The following is a 20,691-nucleotide window of genomic DNA, read 5'->3' as shown; positions in this document are numbered from 1 at the left end:
AAGCCGTGCTGCCAGCCCAGGGCTAAAGAACAGAACGCAGGATGTGACAGCAAGGATTCCTGCATTGCTGACACCAGGCAGGAGCTGACAGACAGCAGAGCAAGGATGAGATGGGCAGAGCCCACCTCCTGCTGGCAGCCCAATGAACCCCTGCCAGGACCTGCTACAGGAGAGCAAGGAGCACCACTGCTCCTACCTACAGGGCTCAGCTAAAGGTGATTAAGGCCTTGAAATGCAGCGTCAGATCTGGACGGTGATGCTGGGAAGCCTCTGCCTTGAGCCGCTCACACTGCAGCAGGTCCCAGCCCTCCCTTACAGCGGGCGGTGGGACGGTGCGTGCTGCTGTCACCGGCCTTCAGCTGCCACCACGGCCGTGCCCAGAGCGGGAGCAGCAACCCAAAGTCAGAAAGAGCAGCTTTGGTTTCAACTAAAACTGAAAAGCAAGCGAGCAATCAAAGGGAAACAGGTGCACAACCCCACGACCCTGCACAGCTCCGTCCACATTACTGGGTTCGCATCACCGGTCCAACCTTCATTGCACAGGACTCTAAAGCGCTCTCGGATGGTTGATAGGTTCCATAAATAAGGTGAGAACAACACGTAACACATACATGGCATTTCCAAAAAGAAAAACCCAAAGAGGAATCGATGCGATAAGAAAAGGTACATCGAATGAACGAGTAGCTTCGTGAATGAAGGTACTGCTCTAAGTGCACTTTCCCTGCAAGTGCAGCCAGTGCCTCAGCGCTGGATATGAAGGAAAAAGAGTTAAAAGAAACCAAATCAAACGAACAAACAAAAAATAGAATCAGGTTTAAAAACTTAAGTCCGGTTTCAACCAGTCAAAACCGGGCCAAGCAGAAACCGAGGGGGTCCTCGGCACTGTCCCAAGAGGGAGTCCCTATGATGCTTCTTTATCCAGACAGGTGTGTATGTCCTTGTTGAGACTGTAAACAATCCTCCTTTCCTGAACTGTCCTCTTTATTGGCAAAAAGAAAGGAAAATGTTTTATTGTGTGTTTGGTTGGTTGGGTTTGGTTTGGTTTTGTTTTTTAAAGTAGGACATCGAAATGAACGCAGAAGGAAAGAAAGAAAACACAGTGAGCTTTGTTGGAGTCCATAGGGTCTGGTCTGGAAGAGCTCGGAAAATGTGTTCAGTGTTTTCTCCTGTTTGCAGCTGGAACTGGACCAGAGATTGGGTTACTTGGGGAAGAGGGGAGCAGAACGAGAAAACAAAGGATGCTGAGTAAGAGACCGTGGTTGCTTCATGTGTTCACTTCTTTTGCTAGGTCCTCTATCAATACCTTCGTGTCAGAAGACTTGGACCTGGAAAGAAACACAAACAGAAAACACTCACTGGGGAGCAGAGGATGCTGCGTCCTCCTCCCACCCCTTCCAGGCAGGGATGAAACAGGGGGATGCTCTGCAGCCATTACTGCACAGTGTCCAGGATGCCCAAGGAGGCTGTGGATGCCCCATCCCTGCAGGCATTCAAGGCCAGCCTGGATGTGGCTCTGGGCTGCTGGTTGGTGACCCTGCACACAGCAGGGGGTTGGAACTGGATGAGCATTGTGGCCCTTTTCAACCCAGGCCATTCTGTGATTCTATTCTTCCTCACTCCAGGAGCTGCTCTCTTGGCCAAGGGCTCTGGAGCTGCGCTTAGGGGGGAAGAAGTGATGCTCAGACACCAGAGCATCCTGCCATGCTCAGAGCACAGGCACAGCAGCACAAAGCGACTAGTGCAGGAGAGGAGCTCTGTGAAGGGAACTGCCCTCACAGCAGCTCCAGGAGCAGAGGCCACACGTACTGTGAAGCAAGGCGAGGTCTGCGCAAGGATATGCTCTGGCTTCGCTTCCACTGCTTGTTCTTGCGGCGGTTCCTAACGCCGTCCTCCTGGTCCATCATCTGATCCAGCAGTGTCAGGTCGTCGGCGTTGAGCGGTGCCACGGAGATGTCCCTCACGGCACGGAACTCACCGCAGTTGTTCAGGTGCTCGTTCTCCAGGCGGAAGAAGTTCCAGACAAACCTCCTGGGTTGAAGAAGGACAGAGAGAAGTTACATGACGCGGTTCCGCTTTTATAGGCACCGCTGTGTTTGGCGAATGTGAAGCTTAGTTATAATAATGCATCCTTTGAGATGAGCTCTAGCAGAGGGAATGGTAAATGCAGCCAAAGACTCAGCCCCCTGCTCAGACTGAGTGCCCTGTAAGACCTCTCCATCCAATTCAGAGTCCATAGAGCACAGCACATCCCACTGTGCTGATGTTTCACAAGTAATATGAGAGTAATAAATCCAAATGAGCCGATCAGCCTTACCTGAAAACCTCAAGCGGGGCAAAAACAGTAGAAATGATATCCCCAGCGTATGGAAAGATCTGCATGGAAGTGAGGGAGATCTGGATGGTCCACGCAAAGCGCAGGATCACGTCCTCAACAATGGCACAATAGTAGTACGCCTGGAGCACAAGATACAGATGGGACAGGTCAGCAATAAGGCCTTCAACAAGAGGCAGGTCTGTGTGCTTCAGCTTTTAAATCAGCTTTGCTGCTTTCACACAGACAGCCTACACAACACCAGGTGCACAGTAACTAACCCTGCTGCTGGAACATCCGCATGGCCAGCATGCAGCAGCCAACTGCAATGTGAATGGAAACACATTGAGCTGCAATAGCAGAGCTCTTCTGCCCCATACTCACTTTCTGTGGGTAGACAATTCCTTCTCGAAGAAAGGTATTTTCACCAGCGTTTTTGTCAAAGAGACCCCAGTCCATCTTCAGGTCCCAGATGAGGGTGTAGCAAGAGCTGATGAAGTAGAAGATAATCCACAGGTAGAAGAACACTTGGGTGTCACTGTGGTTTTTAGCTGCAAAAGAGAAGAACAGGACGTTTCTGTACAACCTGAAGCGGATTGCTCCTTCAAAAAGCCTGCTGGAACCGAGACGTGCAGTGCAAGGCTCAATGTAGCAGGTGAGGAAGGCTCGTTGTCATCCTCGGTCCGAACAGCAGGGGGAAGCTGAGGGCCGCGTTTCACAAAGGACGAGGGCTGTACAAAGGAAAAGCAAGGAGGGAACGAGGAGGGTTTTGCGATCAACTGCAAGACGTTGTCCTCCCCCGGCAGCTCCTTCACTAGGTTATTCCATAGGGAAGAACAGGCAGGTACCGAGGTGCAGTGACCCAGACTCTAAGGCTGTGCTCTCCTATATTATTTTTCACTTGTTGCATCACCAGTTCCCCTACTAGATCCTATGTGATCATCCCGAGAGGCAGCTAAGGGGTTAAGTGCTTTCCAACATCTAAAACTGCTCCAAACTAGGAGCTCCCTGCAGGGGCTTAGCCTTGAATGTTGGGCCAGGCTGGTTGGCCTGGGTTTGGTTTGTTTTTCAGGGTAGAATTCAAACAAACTGCAACTCAAAACCTTCAGGGAGATGTGGACGGCAGCGCTGAGGGTACATCCATTGCAGTGCCCTGCAGCACTGAGGAGCAGCCAGGTGGCATTGCTGGGACATTCTCCATTCACGGAGGGGATGGATCCAGACCATCCCAGCCAGGTCATCCTGCCTCCAATCTCCTTCCTATCCCTCCACTGGCTCCTGTGTTCTCTCTCACACCGTCCTGCAATGTATTCAGCTCCTGAAAAACTTCATTACAAAACCAAACCCAGCCCCTGGTAGAACGCTGTCATCAGAACAAGCCTATTGTCTTCAGCCTTGGCTGTTGAGTCCCCTCCTTTAATCACTTACCTCCTGCCTGCGATTCTATTTGATACCTTCCTTCCTCCTGGCCTCATTGGTATTCAGCCGGCACACAGGAATATGTTACTGCTCCAGGCAAGCAATTATATCTCAATCTCCACTGGTTGGTCCTAGCGGCCCTCTTCAGCACTGCTCAGGGGGGTAGAAAATCAAGGCATCTGCATTCTGCCCAGAGGCTCCATCTACCGCCTGCCAGTTATTGAGGAGCAATACATCGCTGTGTGTATGGACAACATCAGGGTCCGTTTCAACAGGAGCTGCTTCATTTTGTTTAATGATGTGCTAGAAACAACCAGATCCACCATGAGAGAGTCTCGGGATGACAGAAGTGCACTGGACTCCTGGTAGGTCTCAACACCTCCAAGAGGGGAAAGAGACTGAAGTTCTCATCATGCCACATAGCTGGCAGTGGGAGGTGTGAGGCCCCTTTGTGCTGCCACCCAGCAACATCCCGAGCTCCAAAGCTATTCCAAACACCACATGCACGAGGAAACACCACCAGCACAAAATCACAGCATGAGAAGCTGTAGGCACAGCCTCAGCTCCTCTTGAAGGGGGTCTATTTTAATGCGCGTTCTAATGAGCATGTCTGCAACCTGGAGGTGCTGGGCTGTGTCAGAGGCTATTTGAGTTCAGTACCTGCTGCAGCACCCCTGGCACCTCCACTTGCTGCAGAGATGATGGGGAGCCACTTGCTGCCAGGGCCACTTGCAGCCTTTCCATTAGCATCCTCAGCTTCCCCTGTAGAAGGCAATCCCAATGGGCACCCTGCACAAACACAGCCGCAAATTGCCCCCAGAAGGTCACGCAGATAAATAATGGAAGGCTTCAACCTTTGAACTGAAGCTGTGAATGGCCACAGAGCATGAAAACGGCCACAGGCACGTGTAGCAACTGAATTTACTGCCTGCAAAAACTGCTGATAGACAAATATATTCAATACCAACAGCAGCCACGGGGGAAACAGCTTCTGATGTGCATTCTGAGAGACCAATACTGTGCAGAAATTATAGCCCCTTCCAAACACAGGCAAGAGAAAAGTTGCTTTCCATCAACGATAGACAGCAAATACTATTCGGAATGCAGTTAATATTGACTTTGCTTCCAAAGAATACTATCTGTTTACCCTGCTGAATTATTCCGGGGAATGTAAACACTATATAGTATTCAACACAGGCAACAAAAAAATCAATGCCATGTATTATTGAAGACCTGGATAAGAGCACAGCGGCACTCGTGGTGTGTCAGCCACCTCAGCTGGCTGCGGGCTTTGCTGATGGTGGAAGCTGTGATAAAAGCTGTCAGAAGCCTGAGGTTATCAGGAAACACAGCCAGGTGAGCCCTGCTGCACAACGCCCATCTGAGTGCATGGAGCAGAAGGCCTGCCAAACACGGGCTCCTTTGATGGCAAGCCATTCAGCCTCAGATTGTATGGAACTTAAGTGAAAGAAATACGTATTTACAGCATGTTCGGTGGGAAATGTTAGCAAACTGAGCACATACAGTCTACTACTGCCTTATAGTTTGAAACCAAGTCTTACTGAGCCCTCAGTAATTCTAACTATGAAAGAAGGAAGGGCAGTAGTGCTCCCCCAACCAGCAGGAACCTCTGTTTAATGCTGATCAATGGTAGAGACATGATGGTGGGCTTAATGCAGCTAAAAGGCAAACAGCCCTGAGGAGCACAAGCAGAACTCATTGGGAGCTGACAGGCTTTGTCAAATACTAACCAATTCCTAAGAACAACCTTCCCTCAGATTCTGCAAACCTCTGCTATAGCCTGAGGGTGCAATTTAAAGCAAAGGAGCAAGAGATAGCACTGAAGAGCTGTTGGGAGGCAACCTCTGATTTCTTCTCCTATTTAAATCCTGCCTTTGTACAACAGGGAAATCCCCAAATCCTGTTTTTCCTAAATAAATACATATATTCTGCTGATTTACACTGGGTTGTGTAGGACAATACAACTGTGTCTAATCTGGAATCACCCTAGAACCACAGAACAGCCTGTGTTAAAAAGGACCGCAGTGCTCATCTCATTTCAACCCCCCTGCTGTGTGCAGGGCTGCCAACCACCAGACCAGGCTGCCCAGAGCCACATCCAGCCTGGATAAGCACCCTCATGGCTGGTATCTCACTAACAAAAAGAAACATGATTTAATTGCAAGCAGGAGGAAGCACACCACTCCCTGCTGACAGATTGGATTCCTCTCCCAGTGTCACCTCTCACGTCTGTGAAGTGTTACCGGGGGGGTGTTTAACTGAGAAGGATGGGGCTTCCAATGCAACCATTTGCCAGCAGTCTGGCTAATAAGAATAGCTCAATTCACCATCAAAAATAAATGCTGTGGTCTAATATAGGGATTCATGGAATCATTAAGGTTAGAAGAGACCATGAAGATTATTTAGTCCAACCATCCATCCAACCTCACCATGCCCACTGACCAAAATAAGACCCAACTGTGACTTATTGCACCTCCCAGGTTCCTGCAGCCCCAGAGAACCCCAAGTTGGCACAGATTTGGAAGGTAAATTGGTAGGCCACTCCTTTACACCTTACTCATTAGTGCTCCCACATCTCCAGTCCCATTAAGCTGGGACCAGATGAATGACTCACACTGCCTGGTAGGGTGCCGAGGTGCCTCTCCCCCACAGCCTGCCTGCTGGCACCACCAAGCATCCCAACTTGACATTTTGAGGCCTACAAAGCATTGGAAAATGTCCCTGTGGGATTTCATGCCTTGTTTATGCTGACAGTCAGGGTGCAGAGGCAGCTCCCAATCCCTCTGCCTATAAATGCAAGCCACCAGGCGCAGGGCAGAGTTGGAGTGGTCCCCCCCTCCATCCACAGCATCACCTGGAGCCCTGGGTGAGCAATTATAACCAATAAGCTGGCACGGGGAGCCAGGCTGGCTCTGGGATGGGGTCAGAGGCTGGGATGGAAATGTTTGCCCCATGGCAATGCCTCACATACTCCACTAATGACACTGCCACCACTCTGCCGGAAAAAAAAGGATCAGAAAGACTGGCTAATGAACACTACTCATTACTGAGGGCCTCCTGGGCATGGCATGACAGGGTTTCAGACCAAAATTCATCCCAGCTCACAGCAATGTGACAGACATTGCACATTTGGGCTCCAAATAATCACCCTGATGGAGCTGCCGGTATGTTGTGCTAAGGCGAGCCGCAGGAAGGCAGCCACTTAGGGAAGAAGACAGTTAATCCCATTACAAAGTTTGTTTTACTTTAAGAGGTCAATCTAAGCTCTCTGTAAGGCTCTCGTGACACCTAAATCAAATGATCTGGCTTGCCACTGTGCTGACAGCTGTTCCAACACAGGAGAAAGAGAGATCTGGTATGGACACGCAAGGAATAACAAAGGATCTCACAAATGCCTTGGTTCTACTCTGCCATGAAAAAAGGCCTTTTTTAGCTAAAAACTTGCACTTGGACTCTAAGCATCCTTTCATTTTGCTAGGCTAGTTCTCCCCACTTGTTTCACATAAAATTACCAGTGAAACACAGTATGACAGGGTTGGAAGGGACCTCAGAGATCACCAGGCTCTACTCTCTTCATTGGGCTGGGTGCCCCGGGCCCATCCAAGGCCTGGGGCACCCACAGCTCTGGGCAGCACTGCCAGGGCATCACCAATCTCCAAATGGTTCCTCGATATCTAATCTACATCTCCCTTCTTTTAGTATAAAGCTGCTCCCTCTTGTCCTACCACTCTCTACCAGTGTAAACAGATTATTTTCCTACTGTTTAAAGAGGTATCACTGTTTTCTGCAGCAATGTCTGCCTTCTTTAATTCATTTCAGCCCCAGCTCTCAGTTGCCTCGCTCATCTCCTGCTGTAGCCACACAGATTCACAGCTAATTACCATTCCATCTACCTGCAAATTCACTCCACGGAGGTTACATCCTGCAGTTTCTAACACAGTAGCAACAAGCTATAAGTGATGCCCCACTTAAGCCACTAGCAGGTAGAGGATGGCAGAGCTAAGACACAGCCATGTATCCTCTGACAGCTCCCAATAGCACCCAGTGTGCCCACCACCTCCTCACCTGGAAGCCACAGCTGTGCAGTGCTGAGACAGACCCGGGGAGAACCAGTGACCCATTGCAGTGTGAATTGAGCTGCACCACTCGGTGTCACAGCTGGCAGAAACCTCAACCCCTGTGATGAACGAGGAGTAGGAAACAGACCTGCAGCCTTCCACTGAGTTTCCACACAGCAGCACGTTTCCCATTCATCTTCATCTGTTCAGCCTGAAGCTCGCTATGAGGAAGAGATGGTCCAACACCTTCATGCAGAAGCTCATTAATCTCGGGACAGCTGCTGCCACGTCGGGTCGTATCTCTATTCCTCGGTAAGGCAAAAAGCTTCACAGCTTTCAGCTTCAAAAAGCAAGTTGCAGGGGACAGGGCTGCTGCTCTGCTGCACCGCAGCCAGCACACGCTGCAGTTGCTAGGTAGCTTAGAGTTACAGATAGGCCTCATTTGCCTGTGCAAACATATCCCGGAGGACTATATTTACAGAACACGGCCTTTGCTTCCCATTCCTTTGAGCGATATAAAAATACTGAGAATTCTTCCTTTGGGAGCTTAGCAACAGTTGCCCTTTGGTTCCTGCTGTCTTCCCTGAAATGTGCTGGTGTTTGTGAGCCTCCACTCAGTGCTCGCTGCTCCTGCTCTCCATAAGGGGCTCACACTTGAGCAGCACTAATATGGGAGATGATAGCTTGGAGGGGGCTCTGCAAAACATGCTTCATTCCAGGACGAGAGCACTGGTCTGGGAGGGGATCAACTGTGTGTGCTCCCATACCTTGGATCTAACGGCACAAACTGCAGAGCAAAGTGCATTTGGAATCCAAACCTTAAGGAAGAAAATTGCTTCTCTAATCAGAATTAGGCTCTGCACGAGGGGTTATTAAACTGCTGTCCTCTGGGGAAGCTGAGCCAAGAGCCTGCTGTGTGGCTGCTGGGGGGGAACCTTTGCTCCAGCAGCTACGGATATAAAGCAGTACCGTGCATGTACATGTCAGCTCTTCATAACAAAGTGACATTTGTACGTTTGTTTGGCTCCGGTTGTTTTCAACCAGTATATGAAAATCCAGCACAGCAATGCCCTGAGTGCACTCCGGGTGAATTAGCCGGATTTTAATGCTGACAAACCCTCCTAACCACACACAGCACATCTCCACGCAGCTGGCAGACGTGAGAAAACCTAAAGAACAACTACAAATTATTCAATGTTCTAACTCAGAGGGAGAAGACAACCCTCCCCAGAGGGCTGTGATGTTCCTCAGGACTCCCAAGGAGAACAGCATGGTGTACATTACCTGACCTCCCAAGAAAAGGCCACAAATTACCCTCTTCTCCTGGCAGCTGAAAGCTTTCATTCCAGACTTATAAGTCATAGACTTGCAAACAGAGGCATGAAAAACGGTTTCAATAAAACTCTCGTTAAAACAGCAATCAACAGGTTCATTGCATAACTGACATTTAGAACAGGTCTAAGTAGCAAGGATTTGTACCTGTTTGTCAGCCATTCGGGGCAGTGTTGGTGTTCTTAGCAGCAAACACCCATAGCCCCGAAGAGTTGTTTTGTAAATAAGAGAGCAGTGTTTGCCTCTGCTATACTTAGGCAGACAGAAAGCGTGGGGGAGCAGCGCTTTGACTTCCAACAGCAGCACGGTGCACGCTTGCTAACAGACCATCTGACTCCAAGTTTAGAGAAGGGGAAACGCGTGCAGAGAACACAGATACGATTCCAACAGATCTGAACAGAATGAAGAAGTTCCAAGGGTGCGTTTCTGGCAGCAGGGGGGTGAAGCCAACAGCACTGACGAGGCGTAGCAAGGTCTTCAAGCAGTGCTCACTAAAGCACTGCCAGTCCAGGCGCAGTGACATTTGCAAAAGCTGTGCAATGTGTCATTTGCAAATGCCACGAAGCTCCAAATTTTTATTTACTGTTGCATGACACCAACAGCTACGTGCTATCAGCTGCCACTAAGAGAACGGGACAGAGCAAAGCTGAGAGTCACCAAGGTCTCAGGCACTGGAAGGAGCCTGGGCTGGGCTCGTAAACACCTCATTACAGCCCACTGCCTGCCAGCTGCCAGGAGCAGGCACCAGTTGTGTGCGGCAGCAATGAGAACAAGGGTCAGAGCACTGGCATGGATGCAAACCTCTCAGGGAGGAGGCTGAGGTCAAGTCCTTACATAGGATGTTTGCCCAGATGCTGGCTTTCCTCCTTTCCCAAACCTACCCCAGCCTTCCCTCACAGGGGGGCTCTTCCACAGTGTCCTCACAGGAGGGAGAAGCATCCCTCAGCCTCCTAAAGACAGGCACTATGTATAAACCATACCAGCACTGACTACAGCCAGGCAATCTGTATGTGTCTCATCTCACAGCTTAGCAGCTGAGACTAATAGGGTGCAGGGCTGGAAGAAAAAGGCTGCAGGGTGGCACCAAGCAAACAGCTTACAATGGGAGCAAGCCCTGCAGGGGAGCAACAGGGGAGGGTGCACGAGGAGCAAGATGAAGAGCTCTGACAGCATCTATCACCACTGTTGCCACGCTGGGTTTGTGCCATTAAGATGCAACCATTAAGATGGCTTCAGAACTACCACTTCTTGGCTACAGGAGGGTTTCTAATAACCTTGCTTTCCCCCACCCACAACCAGCATGGAACAAGGAGCACGCATCCAACCCTTTTCCCTGCCCTGCCACAATCATACTGCAGGACAAGCAATAGCTCATGAGCATGTGTAGCTGTTAATTCCAGGAGATAAAGGAGGCGGATATTTTCAAAGAAAAGAATGCAGCTTTGAGGACTTGAGAACAATGAGAGGCAGGGTGACTGCCTGAAGTGCAGGAACGAAAAGCTTTTTTCTTCAGAGCAAGAAGCAGAATCAAGTAATTGTCGTTTCCAGGGAGATGGGGGAACTTGGGGATCAGAGCTCAATCTGCAGTTAAATGGATTGGAAACAACTCCCTGCCAGCTGCAGAAAGAAACACGGATAAAAACACATAGGAAAATCCAGAGAGGGGCATTTTCCCAGCACTGTGCACATCTCCCTGTGTGTAGGGATGACAGACAAGCTGTAACTGTTCACGAATGCCAAGGCAGAAGTATTTCCTATATTCTCCCTCTCCTTAGACGTCTCCCACCCAACCTCCCATCACGGCAAGAACTGACAGGTATTCCAATTTCCTCCTTTGGAGCGGGAATGCAAAAAATACCTCCAGTAAGATCTTGAAATACTCTTTACACAGTAAGAGCAGGCAGCCCTTAGACTTTCCACTGAGATGCTTCACAGATGCCAAAAGGCCAAAGCCTTCAAAGGAAAGCCAGTCCTAAGTTTTTCCCCATGGAAGAGGAAAACCCCATGACTAAATGCAGGATGTTCTGTTCAACAGAAACAAAACCTGGTGAGACACATCTGCCCCACCAGAGCTGTGCAAATAAATGACAATCACGCCTCACAGCAGAGTCACCAGTGGAAAACCGACTCAGTACCATGATATAATGCTTAAATATAAAGAACCAGCGCTGTGTTTTTATATTGCTGTCACTCTAACTTGGCAGGAAAGTGACTGAGGTGGTCTATCAGCATTCCTCCTAGAGCGTGCCCTGAAAAGCACACCCGGAGAGCAGGGGGAGATGAGCAAACGACCTTCCAAAATAGCCCGTACCTTTGTGAGTGCTGTAGAGGGCTGCAAATGTCACCACAAAGAAGGTGGTGGAATATTTTCCAGCGTTAACCAGATGAAAGGCCCGTTTGTTATCGCGGTACCGGCGCAGGCACTGGATGAATCGCAACCAAGCAGGGATGCACTGGACAACTGCTCTCACTCCGTAGGAGTAGCTGTAACAAATCTGATTATCTGCAAGAAAAAAAAGCACCAGGGATACAGAGTCAGTAACTTTTAACTTTCCTTGCATGTGAAAAAAACATATTACTGTTTATTTAGAGCAAAGCATGAACACAGATTGAACAACTGGAGCGAGAGGCAATGACACAAACACAGCATCATATCACACATGAAGCTTGGAGATCCTCTTGTTAAGGAAACAACCAAGACAATCCCAGCTCTAACTGCAACTCCCCAAGCATACCATATTTTCCTGCTGTCTTGCTCAGCGCATTTAAAACAGAGAACTCAAGTGTTAACAAGCATTTGTTTCTCACTCAAACTAATGGAGACAGCTTCGTTAGCTGATATATATTCCAAAGCACTTTATTCCAGGGTTTGGAGGACAAGTCATTATCCACACAGTTACTTTACAACCTCTTTTTCTGTTTGTTTTTAATAAGATAAATACGTAGGTAATTCCAACACTGTCATAAATGGAAGATAAAGATCAGACAGATTGGAAAAACAAAGCGAACGCTGATGCTTATTGAAGCATGCTGCAATCCCTCTTAGCAGGCGTCAAAACCATCAGACAACACAATTTGCCAGCAGTCACTGCTTAAAATGGAACGAACACAGCCTGATGCAGTAGGAGCCAGGTACGGCTTTGCCACTGGGAAGGCCATAGTCAAAATTCACACATCAGCTCTGTGACTCCCCCCTGGTTAGGAAGGAGAGAGGCAGAGCACGCACCACCCTGCTCTTATAGCACCCGATGTGACAAATAAGGACTTCTGAGGAAGTTTCTCCATCCTCTCTTGCTTTAGGCTCTGCTGATAGAGCCTTTAAGAACCAGGCTACAGCGCTGAAAACTGCGCAACTCATTTTCATCCTAAGCAACAGAAACAGGCTAAAAGCAAATATGTGGTTAAACCACTGAAAGGAAAACAAGGCCAGGAAGACTGTTTTGTCTTTTCAATCAATAAGTGCTCTAACATCCTCCGATGAATGTGCAAGTCCGGCCAAATGACTGGATTAGGAAACGAGCACTGATGTGAAATTCCATTTCTCTGGATGGAAGCAAGAAACGGGAGAATCTCTCCAATGCCAAATCTACAAGAAAGGCCAGTTATTTCGGTTCCCTGTGTCATTGGTTGGCTTCTTCAAACCAGATGCCTAAGAAGCTGCCTTGCTTGGTGTTGCTCGCAAGGCCGTCTGCATTTCTCTACCTGTATTTGCCAGAAGCCCATCACTGTCTGTCCACTCAACCTCGAAGCTGTAGAAGCAGATCATGTACTCCAGATCCATGAGTATTACGACCAGGCTGTTGAGCTGATCAGCCAGCCAGAAATCTGCAAAGCCCACCTTGTGGAAGGGAGCAGTGAACACTCGAAACTGTTGAAAGAAAAAGGAATAATTGGTGGGACACATTAGAAGAGACTCATCTGCAGCAGCACAACACCACAGCATCGAACAAATGCAGGAATTAAAAGAAATACTTGCAGATTTACTGCTGACCTTTTGCCCTGGCTGAAAAAAAAAGGAAAGAAAATTCTGTCCCTATTTCAAGTACAAATATAATTCTTACTTCCAGACATCTAATTCTCCTCCTGTACTTCACTATTTGTCCTCTCCAAGCTTTTGTTTTCCCAACCAAGCTCGCAATCTCCATCTAAGAGCTCCTCCCAGTGCTCCCCACGCTGATCAGCCACTTCAGACATGTTTTTTCAGCCACATATATTATATTTACTGATGTTTTTTAGACTTAATATCCTGGCCCTTAATCTGATCATGTCCCAGTGTACTCAGCTGTTCTTTGGTGTTCAAAGTCGTACCAGTGTGTATCGTTACTCAGTTGCATCTCCCAAACCCTCCAGCACCAAAAGAGTTAAATAGAGAGCAGAGGAGATCCTATTAAGTGTCAGTTAAACTCCCTCTTCATCCCAGTCCACTTTCCCTCTTAAGCCTCAACAGCAGTTTTGCTACATTCAAAACCAGCCAGTTTTCATGGTCCATTACCTTCGATTACAACTCTCTCTACCCGGTTAGTTATAGCTACTAACGGGCAATTCCTCAAAGAGACAGCCCCAGCACCATCCTGTAGTTCAGAGATTTATGAACCTTTAAATTAATGAAAGCACAGGCTAACAATGATCTTTTATACTGCTCTCCTTATTAACCTAAAAGACACACCGTTACGGAAACCCAGGAAACAACTGACACATCCACAGCAGGGCTTGTAATGCCAATTTAAGGTTCTACATTTCAAAGCCAAGGAAGGGATCAAGACTTTGAGGCATTAAATAGCAGATAGAGACCTTGACCCAGAAAGCTCCCGTGCACAGGTAGGACAGCATCTATTACAAAGGGTTGAGTGTGAGGGAGGGATGCTCTCAAAGCAGCCCTGGTGTGGAAGCACTGCTGCAGAGATCAGAGAAGGTGCAGCAGCCTTTCTACTTATACAGCCCATCCTCCCCTTTACGAGCAACCCCTGGACATGAAGTGTGCCTGGGCTGCATCAACAGAGGCGTGGCACAGGGCAGGGAGGGGACTGTCCCCATCTGCACTGCCCTCGTGACGTTCCCTTTTGGAGTTCTGTGTTCACATCTGGGGCCCACAGCAGACGAAAGATGATCTTGAAGGTCTTTTCCAACCCGAGCCATTCTCTGAGTCTATGATTAATGAGAGACACTTGGACACTGGGTGATGACAGCACAGAACTTTTAAGAGAGCAGAAGCTTTCCACCTAAAGGTTAGAGCAGACAAGGAGTCGCAGATGTACGGATGGCCCAGCTAAGGCCCTGCTATCTCCATCCACAATCCCCACAGACTGAAGCTGCTGTTTGAAGCCCCCTAACCCCCCCAAAAGCTCCTATTTCTGACCAGGGCTGCTGCACACTGCAACAGGCTTGAGCCAGTTGCAGAGCAGGGACCCCATTCCACAAGCAGATCCACCTTCCCTAGCTAGGGAACCTGCAAAACCCTCTACTGAAGGTGGGCCCCAAGAATGAAGTCATAGCAGACCAAGAGTCCAACTTCAGTTGCAAGCAATCGTTTGCAATTGTACTTCAGCAGTTCCACAATCCAAGCACAAACTTTCTGGTGCTGAGACAGCAGATACTCGAGCTAGAGCTGAACACTTCCCTAGATTTTCACCTCACTCTGCAGTTGCTTCCCCATTTCAGCTCCCTGCAGCAAGGCCGGTATGGAGATGCTATGCCACGCTCTGCGCTCTGATCTGATTCCTCTTGGTGAGCTGTTTCCCTCAGCCTACACAAGTGCACGCAGCACGCTCCTCGCCTGGAAGCAGAGGCAAAGAACGTTCACGTCAGCAGGATGCCACACAGGCAAGAAAGAAGGGATTAAACTCCCTACAGGTTAAATAACTTTTTCACCTAGAGGAAGATCAATGAAGAAGTGACCTGCGGTCCATCAGGGATTATCAATACAGATCCCGCTCATGAGCGCCAACAAGCAGCCAGTGAGCACAGGTGGATGCAGCAAACCTCCTCACTCCATCAGGAAGTGATGTAAAACACTGACATATCCTCCTCATTTGTTTCTAGGAAAATTGGAGGTGCCAATAATGGACTGTTACACCCGATACATAGGCTGCATTTCTGCCAGAGATGAAGCGTAGCAAGTGTGAGAAGAAAATGCTCTTTGAGTCAGTGTTTGTGTGAAAAGCAGAGTTCTAAGAACTGCACTATTCACAGCTCCTTTCACCCAGATAGCTGCTGGTGAGAGAAGAAATAAAATACGTCCAGACAGCCAACTGCATGAGATAAAAGTGAGGGAAGCTTCACAGCTGCTCTGAATGGTTTTGTCTGGCCTCTTTTCTCCCCTTCCCCCTTCTGCATAACACACAGAAGAATTTTGTCATCTTCTACCATTCTAGCAACCTTGCATTTTGATGAAGCCTTTCTCCCCAGGAGACCTGCGGATGAATTGGCTTCCGCACACATCTGTGTTGCAGGCTGCAGCAAGGGCTGGAGATGGAGCAGGCACTGGGAACTAACCACAGCTACTAACAGTTCTGTGCAGACTGAGGATCTTTCCCCGTGAAGATATTAGGGTAAATTAGCACAGAGATTGCTTACAGTTAGATCACTGGCGGTACATTTCCTAACACTGAGGGACAGCAGGAAGACTAATGAGGCTTGGGACTAAAGGAACACTTGTGAGAGGTGGCTGAATGCCGGAAGGCAAAAGGGGAGAAACAGAAATAGCTGTAACTTTGCAAATCAAATAACAGGGCTAAGAGGTTAACTAGTTGTGTGTATACCTGCACGCACACACTTGAAGCATGACTCTACATTTCATCTTTGCCACGCTCCAGACAAAGCTAATTGTCTTAATTGGCACTAAAGTGATTCTATGAATAATGTCAGCCAGCCCGATTCCCCTCTGCTGAATGCTCTCAGAGTGGTTCCAGCAAGAACAAGATATCAAGGGAACCAAAGTGACTGAGGTTAATTTAAAAAGGCCCTCAGGGTGGGGACTAACATGTGAAACAGCCATTTTGCAAGAAACTGATGAGCCATCCAACAACTCTGAAAACAGTTCTTTTGGACTCCTACCTGCAACCGGTACATCAAATAGCACGGATATCTACACTTGGCATTTACCAGACTTACCTACCAAGAAAATAACATCTGGGTCTACAATAAGGTCTTTTAAGACCACAAAAGGTTTGTTGGAAACAGTAACCTGGAAGCAGTAACCTTTGCAAAGATTCTCTCTCCGTCAATGAACTCTCTCCACATTGGAACTGCCAAGCTGAGCTGAGCAGCATTCATGTAACCTTGTTTTCCAGCCCTCCCAACCCCTAGCAAACTGTTTTGCTACATCAAGGGATGTGCTACATACAGCTGTGCACATGAAGATTAACCAGTAACTACCTGCAATATGAAGATAACAACGGTAGAGGCAAACAGAAATTGCAAGTAATAAGTTGCAGTAATTACTTCATCAGGTCTGCTCTATGCATACATAGGTACAACGGCAAAACATTTGTCTGTCTTGGAGATTACTGATGCTTGAACATATTTCAACTGCTACAGCTTAGCTACAGCCTTTTATCTTTTATTTATCTATGTTATATTTTATATTTTGAGACTTACCAATAGTTTGAGCAGCCAAAAACGGGACTTGTAATACAAGGTTTTGGTAGGGTTGATGAGAAAAAGCAACATGCAGCCGTACAAGATGAGTGGATTCACCTGCATAGGGATGTAGATGAATTTACCATATATACATGCCAGCAGGCTGAGGCACCACAAAACCCCCAGAAATCCAGCAATCTGCAGAAAGAGAGACAAAATGCAGTGAAAAAAATAACTCCAAACCTCACAATGAATTCTCATTATAAGAAAAGGGAGAGCAGTGCTCAACCCTGCAATCTAATCAGACTTCAGCAACTTCCTCCTCTAATTGTGTTAGAGTTCTTTGCCAGGAAATGGTGCAGGACTTCTCCTGATGCACACAGCTCAGCTGCTGCTATCAGTCCGTGCTGTTTACCTCAAAGAGATGTTGATGGGACAGGTTGCTGCGGGGATTGAGCTCGAAGATGAGGACATGATTCACGCCAGCCTGTCTCCAGCCGTACGTGTTGATACCCAGGAGAAAGAGGAATTCTATCAGGAGAAAGCCACCTCGATAGATTCTCACCAGCGGCCACACGTCTGGTCCTTCTATAAAAGCCACACCTGACAAAGAATAAGATGAAATGGCCTTAATGATAGCACAAGTCATGCCACAAATCAAACCTGCGCTCCGCTTCCTGGCTCTGGTTCTCAGATACTCAGCCACAGCCCAGGAAAGCAGGGCCTGCTTGTCATTCGCCTGCATATTCTAGCAGCTGGAGGACCTTCTGCCCAATCTACCAGAGGATTTATGAGTATTCTGGGGAAAATTCTCTCTCCAGCTTGTGCATTCAGGTCATTAGCAGCACCTCAAGCCCCCCGTCTCACACTGCGGGCTCAAGGGACAGCACGAAGCATAAATCATCACTACACCCACTGACACATTCTGGTTTAACGGAGAGGAAATCTCACCAGACAGAGATACAAATATCTCAGCTGCCCACAAAACCAGGCAGCAGAATTTACAGCATTTATAACAACGCTGAACCGCTTCCGATCGCTGAATTCAGTACAGCCATAACGTGATACATATTCATAACCAGCAGCATTGCTGCCAGCCGCACCCAAACAGAATATCCAACACGAGGCAGCAATATGGGAAAGTCTGTTCCTTGCTTTGTTCAGTCTTTGGAGGTTTGGAAATGGCCTCAAACAATGAGCAGCCCTATAAAGCAGCACTTCATCCAGCATGAGTCCCCTGGCAGAACACTGCACCTCCACCAACTGATAGAGGTTTGATGAGAAGAGCACATACAATTGTTCTCATCCCCAGTTCTAGATCCACTGAGCATTCCTCATCCATAAGCATGTTAGGGGGGAAAAGAAGAGGCATTTTTACAGAACTGTAGACTATTGGTTTCAACTCTGAAATCCTACCTTAGTGAATCACAGCACCAAAACAATTTGGCAGGAGTAGCACAGAGGTTAGCAACGTAACATCCAATTAACAGTAAACAACTTGCAGCTGGGATGCAGCTTTTGCTCAATATGTGAAGTAACTCAGAGATACCAGATCATGTCTGCTGATACAAACGTACCAATTATTCACACTAGTTTAGCAACATCTGCTTTAGGGGTGTAATCATTCTGATGAATTCCTGCTCACAACCGTGTCTCTCTTTTTGTTCCTAATATTGAGATAAAATGAGCATTACAGGCTTCAGTCCTATTTGCATCTTACAGACCAAACATGAAAGTTACACTGAGAATAAAGACTGATGAATAAAGAACAGCTTCTACACATTCATCGAAGCCTTCATACAGGCAGGTCAACTTTCTGCCTCTGCCATACAAAGAGTGAAAGGGAAGCGCTTGCAAACAGCTTCTAAAACAGAGAAATGTTATCCCAGGAGGTGTTCAGATCCAATTACAGAAACATCTGATTAGAAACGCTCTCAAATCAAAACACAGACATGGGCTTTCCCGAGCACAGGAGCTCATACGTTGATTTTCTGTTGCACTGCTTACCTAAGTTACACTACTGAAATCACATACACTGCAGTAAAGCTGCTCATGATGAAGCCCCATATCTGGATCTTAGAGTACTGACCTTCCTTTTACTACAGTGAGAGCTCAAACTTAGATGAATAAAACCAAGGCTGATGTCATGGTAAATAAATTCTTCCTAGTATCTAATCTGAACCTCCCCTGGCACAGCTTCGTGCCATTCTCATGTGTTCCTACTGAATATTAGGGAAGGCATGGTATTCACGTAGCTATATGTATGTTCTATTCTCTGTTGTGAATTGGTGCTATGCAAAACTTAAGTCCTACCTCAAGGTGGAAGAGCAACGTGTGTTCACAAAACAAGCACCTTGTCTTTATACATGGATGTTACACTTCCAGAATATCCTTTCAAGAGTAAGGAGGAAACCAGGAGAACAAAATCACCACACATTCAAGTCCAAAATCCACATAGGTAACACGAGAAGGACACGATCTATTACTGAGCACCAATAATTCACAACTGCATGAGCTGACCCAGGCTGATCTAACCCAGAAGGCCGACTAGCTCAGCTCTAAGCCCCTGCTAAGAGACAAGAACACAGGAGCCAGCTGGGTCCTGCTGAACACACCCACCTGAAAGTATGACAGTCACGTTCAGTGCAACGAACAATCCACAGAAAAATCCAACCCTGAATGTAGTCCAGGCTGGTACAGGCTGTGAACAAAGCAATGGCGGAATTATGGGCGATTAAACAGGTTATCAGCAAAGTTACTTCCATTCACATAGTACATTTTAAATCAGGGATGCAGTCTCATCTCAGACTGCACTCTTCCTCCTTGAAGCACAGCACTGAAAGTGTTGCATAACATTTTTACCTATCTTGATGCTGTGTTAAAGCAGAGCTGGGGCCTCTCAGCAGCTTTAAAGATGTAAGCATGCATTACAATTAGTACCAATTTCTCCTTATTATTCACCTCATCCTGATGTTACCATGCCTGCAATCCACAGGAACAGTGAGCTGTTTCCATATCTTCCAGAACTAAAGCAGATTACATGACCTCCCTGCCCCCACAGTTTGTGGACATGCTCATATCCAGGTATTTTCACTACTTCTGAATCCAATTTGGCAACTTATCAAGTTGCTGAAGCTCAGCTCTATCAATTGTTTACCTGAGCTGCTCCCAAAGGTGGAACACGCAAGCGTTTCATAGCCTTCTGTCTGTCCCCATCCTCCAACTCGTTGGTCACCACTTCCTAAGGAGATAAAGACACATATCACAGAAGTTCATTCCAACAGTAAGCACGGGATACTGCATTAAAACAAAAAGTAACAGTTGATTTCCAAGTTATATTTGACGTCTGGGACAGTGTTCTTCCAATACGTGGTAGCAAAGACAGGAAAAGCTTCCTGTGATGTATCCAGTTATCATTACCTGGTAAGGTAATGACGCAGTGCAAGCTTCTCAGAGTGAAAAGCTGCCACCTTAAGATAAACTTACACAGATGTGTGCGAGCAATGCCAGAAATCAGTGTCACTTAATAGTTGCCTTAGTGGTGAATACAACCTACATCTGGCAGTGAACAAGAAGCCATTGCTTCCTAGCTGCAATAGGAGCAGCATCTTTACCTCTGTTTCAGAGATGAGCTGGTTGATCTTCTTGCAGGTGTAGAAGGGTGCCACCTCCACCTCGGCCACGCGCCACTCTGCCCCTCGTGTTGTCTCCAGGTTCTTGTCATGCTTCTTCAAGATCTTGCGGAAGCCAGTGAAGTTCAGGTTCTGCAGACGAGGGAAATAGTTACTGCCATCGAACCTCAGCTTGGTTATTTGCCAAGGGTAACAAGAAAAGGAATAATGAACAGTCTTTGGATCTACTCAAATCTCATAAGCCTAACTTTCCTACAACATGCTCTGCCTGCACAGGCACCTGACTGCATCCCAGGTACTGCAGTTCAGCAACAGGTCTCTGCCAAAGCAATAGTTGGAC

At 47.6% G+C, this 20,691-nt stretch overlaps 1 protein-coding gene across 1 annotated transcript in view; it reads right to left on the bottom strand.

The window, feature by feature from the left end:
* Positions 1–601: 601 nt before the first annotated feature.
* Positions 602–20,691, bottom strand: part of XPR1 (xenotropic and polytropic retrovirus receptor 1) — a 66,986-nt gene continuing 46,896 nt past the window's right edge. The window contains exons 5-15 of the mRNA XM_015869702.2: positions 20,334–20,483; positions 19,877–19,960; positions 19,339–19,420; positions 17,135–17,322; positions 16,738–16,917; positions 12,844–13,009; positions 11,453–11,644; positions 2,696–2,862; positions 2,315–2,454; positions 1,807–2,028; positions 602–1,325 (exon numbers count right to left, since the gene is read on the bottom strand). Of these exons, the coding sequence (XP_015725188.1) occupies positions 1,265–1,325; positions 1,807–2,028; positions 2,315–2,454; positions 2,696–2,862; positions 11,453–11,644; positions 12,844–13,009; positions 16,738–16,917; positions 17,135–17,322; positions 19,339–19,420; positions 19,877–19,960; positions 20,334–20,483 (1,632 nt within the window). The 3' untranslated portion in view covers positions 602–1,264. The remainder of the gene's footprint in view (positions 1,326–1,806; positions 2,029–2,314; positions 2,455–2,695; positions 2,863–11,452; positions 11,645–12,843; positions 13,010–16,737; positions 16,918–17,134; positions 17,323–19,338; positions 19,421–19,876; positions 19,961–20,333; positions 20,484–20,691) is intronic.

The sequence above is a fragment of the Coturnix japonica genome, chromosome 8, assembly GCF_001577835.2.
Source record: "Coturnix japonica isolate 7356 chromosome 8, Coturnix japonica 2.1, whole genome shotgun sequence".
NCBI lineage: Eukaryota > Metazoa > Chordata > Aves > Galliformes > Phasianidae > Coturnix > Coturnix japonica.
This window is presented reverse-complemented; position numbering and strand designations above follow the sequence as displayed.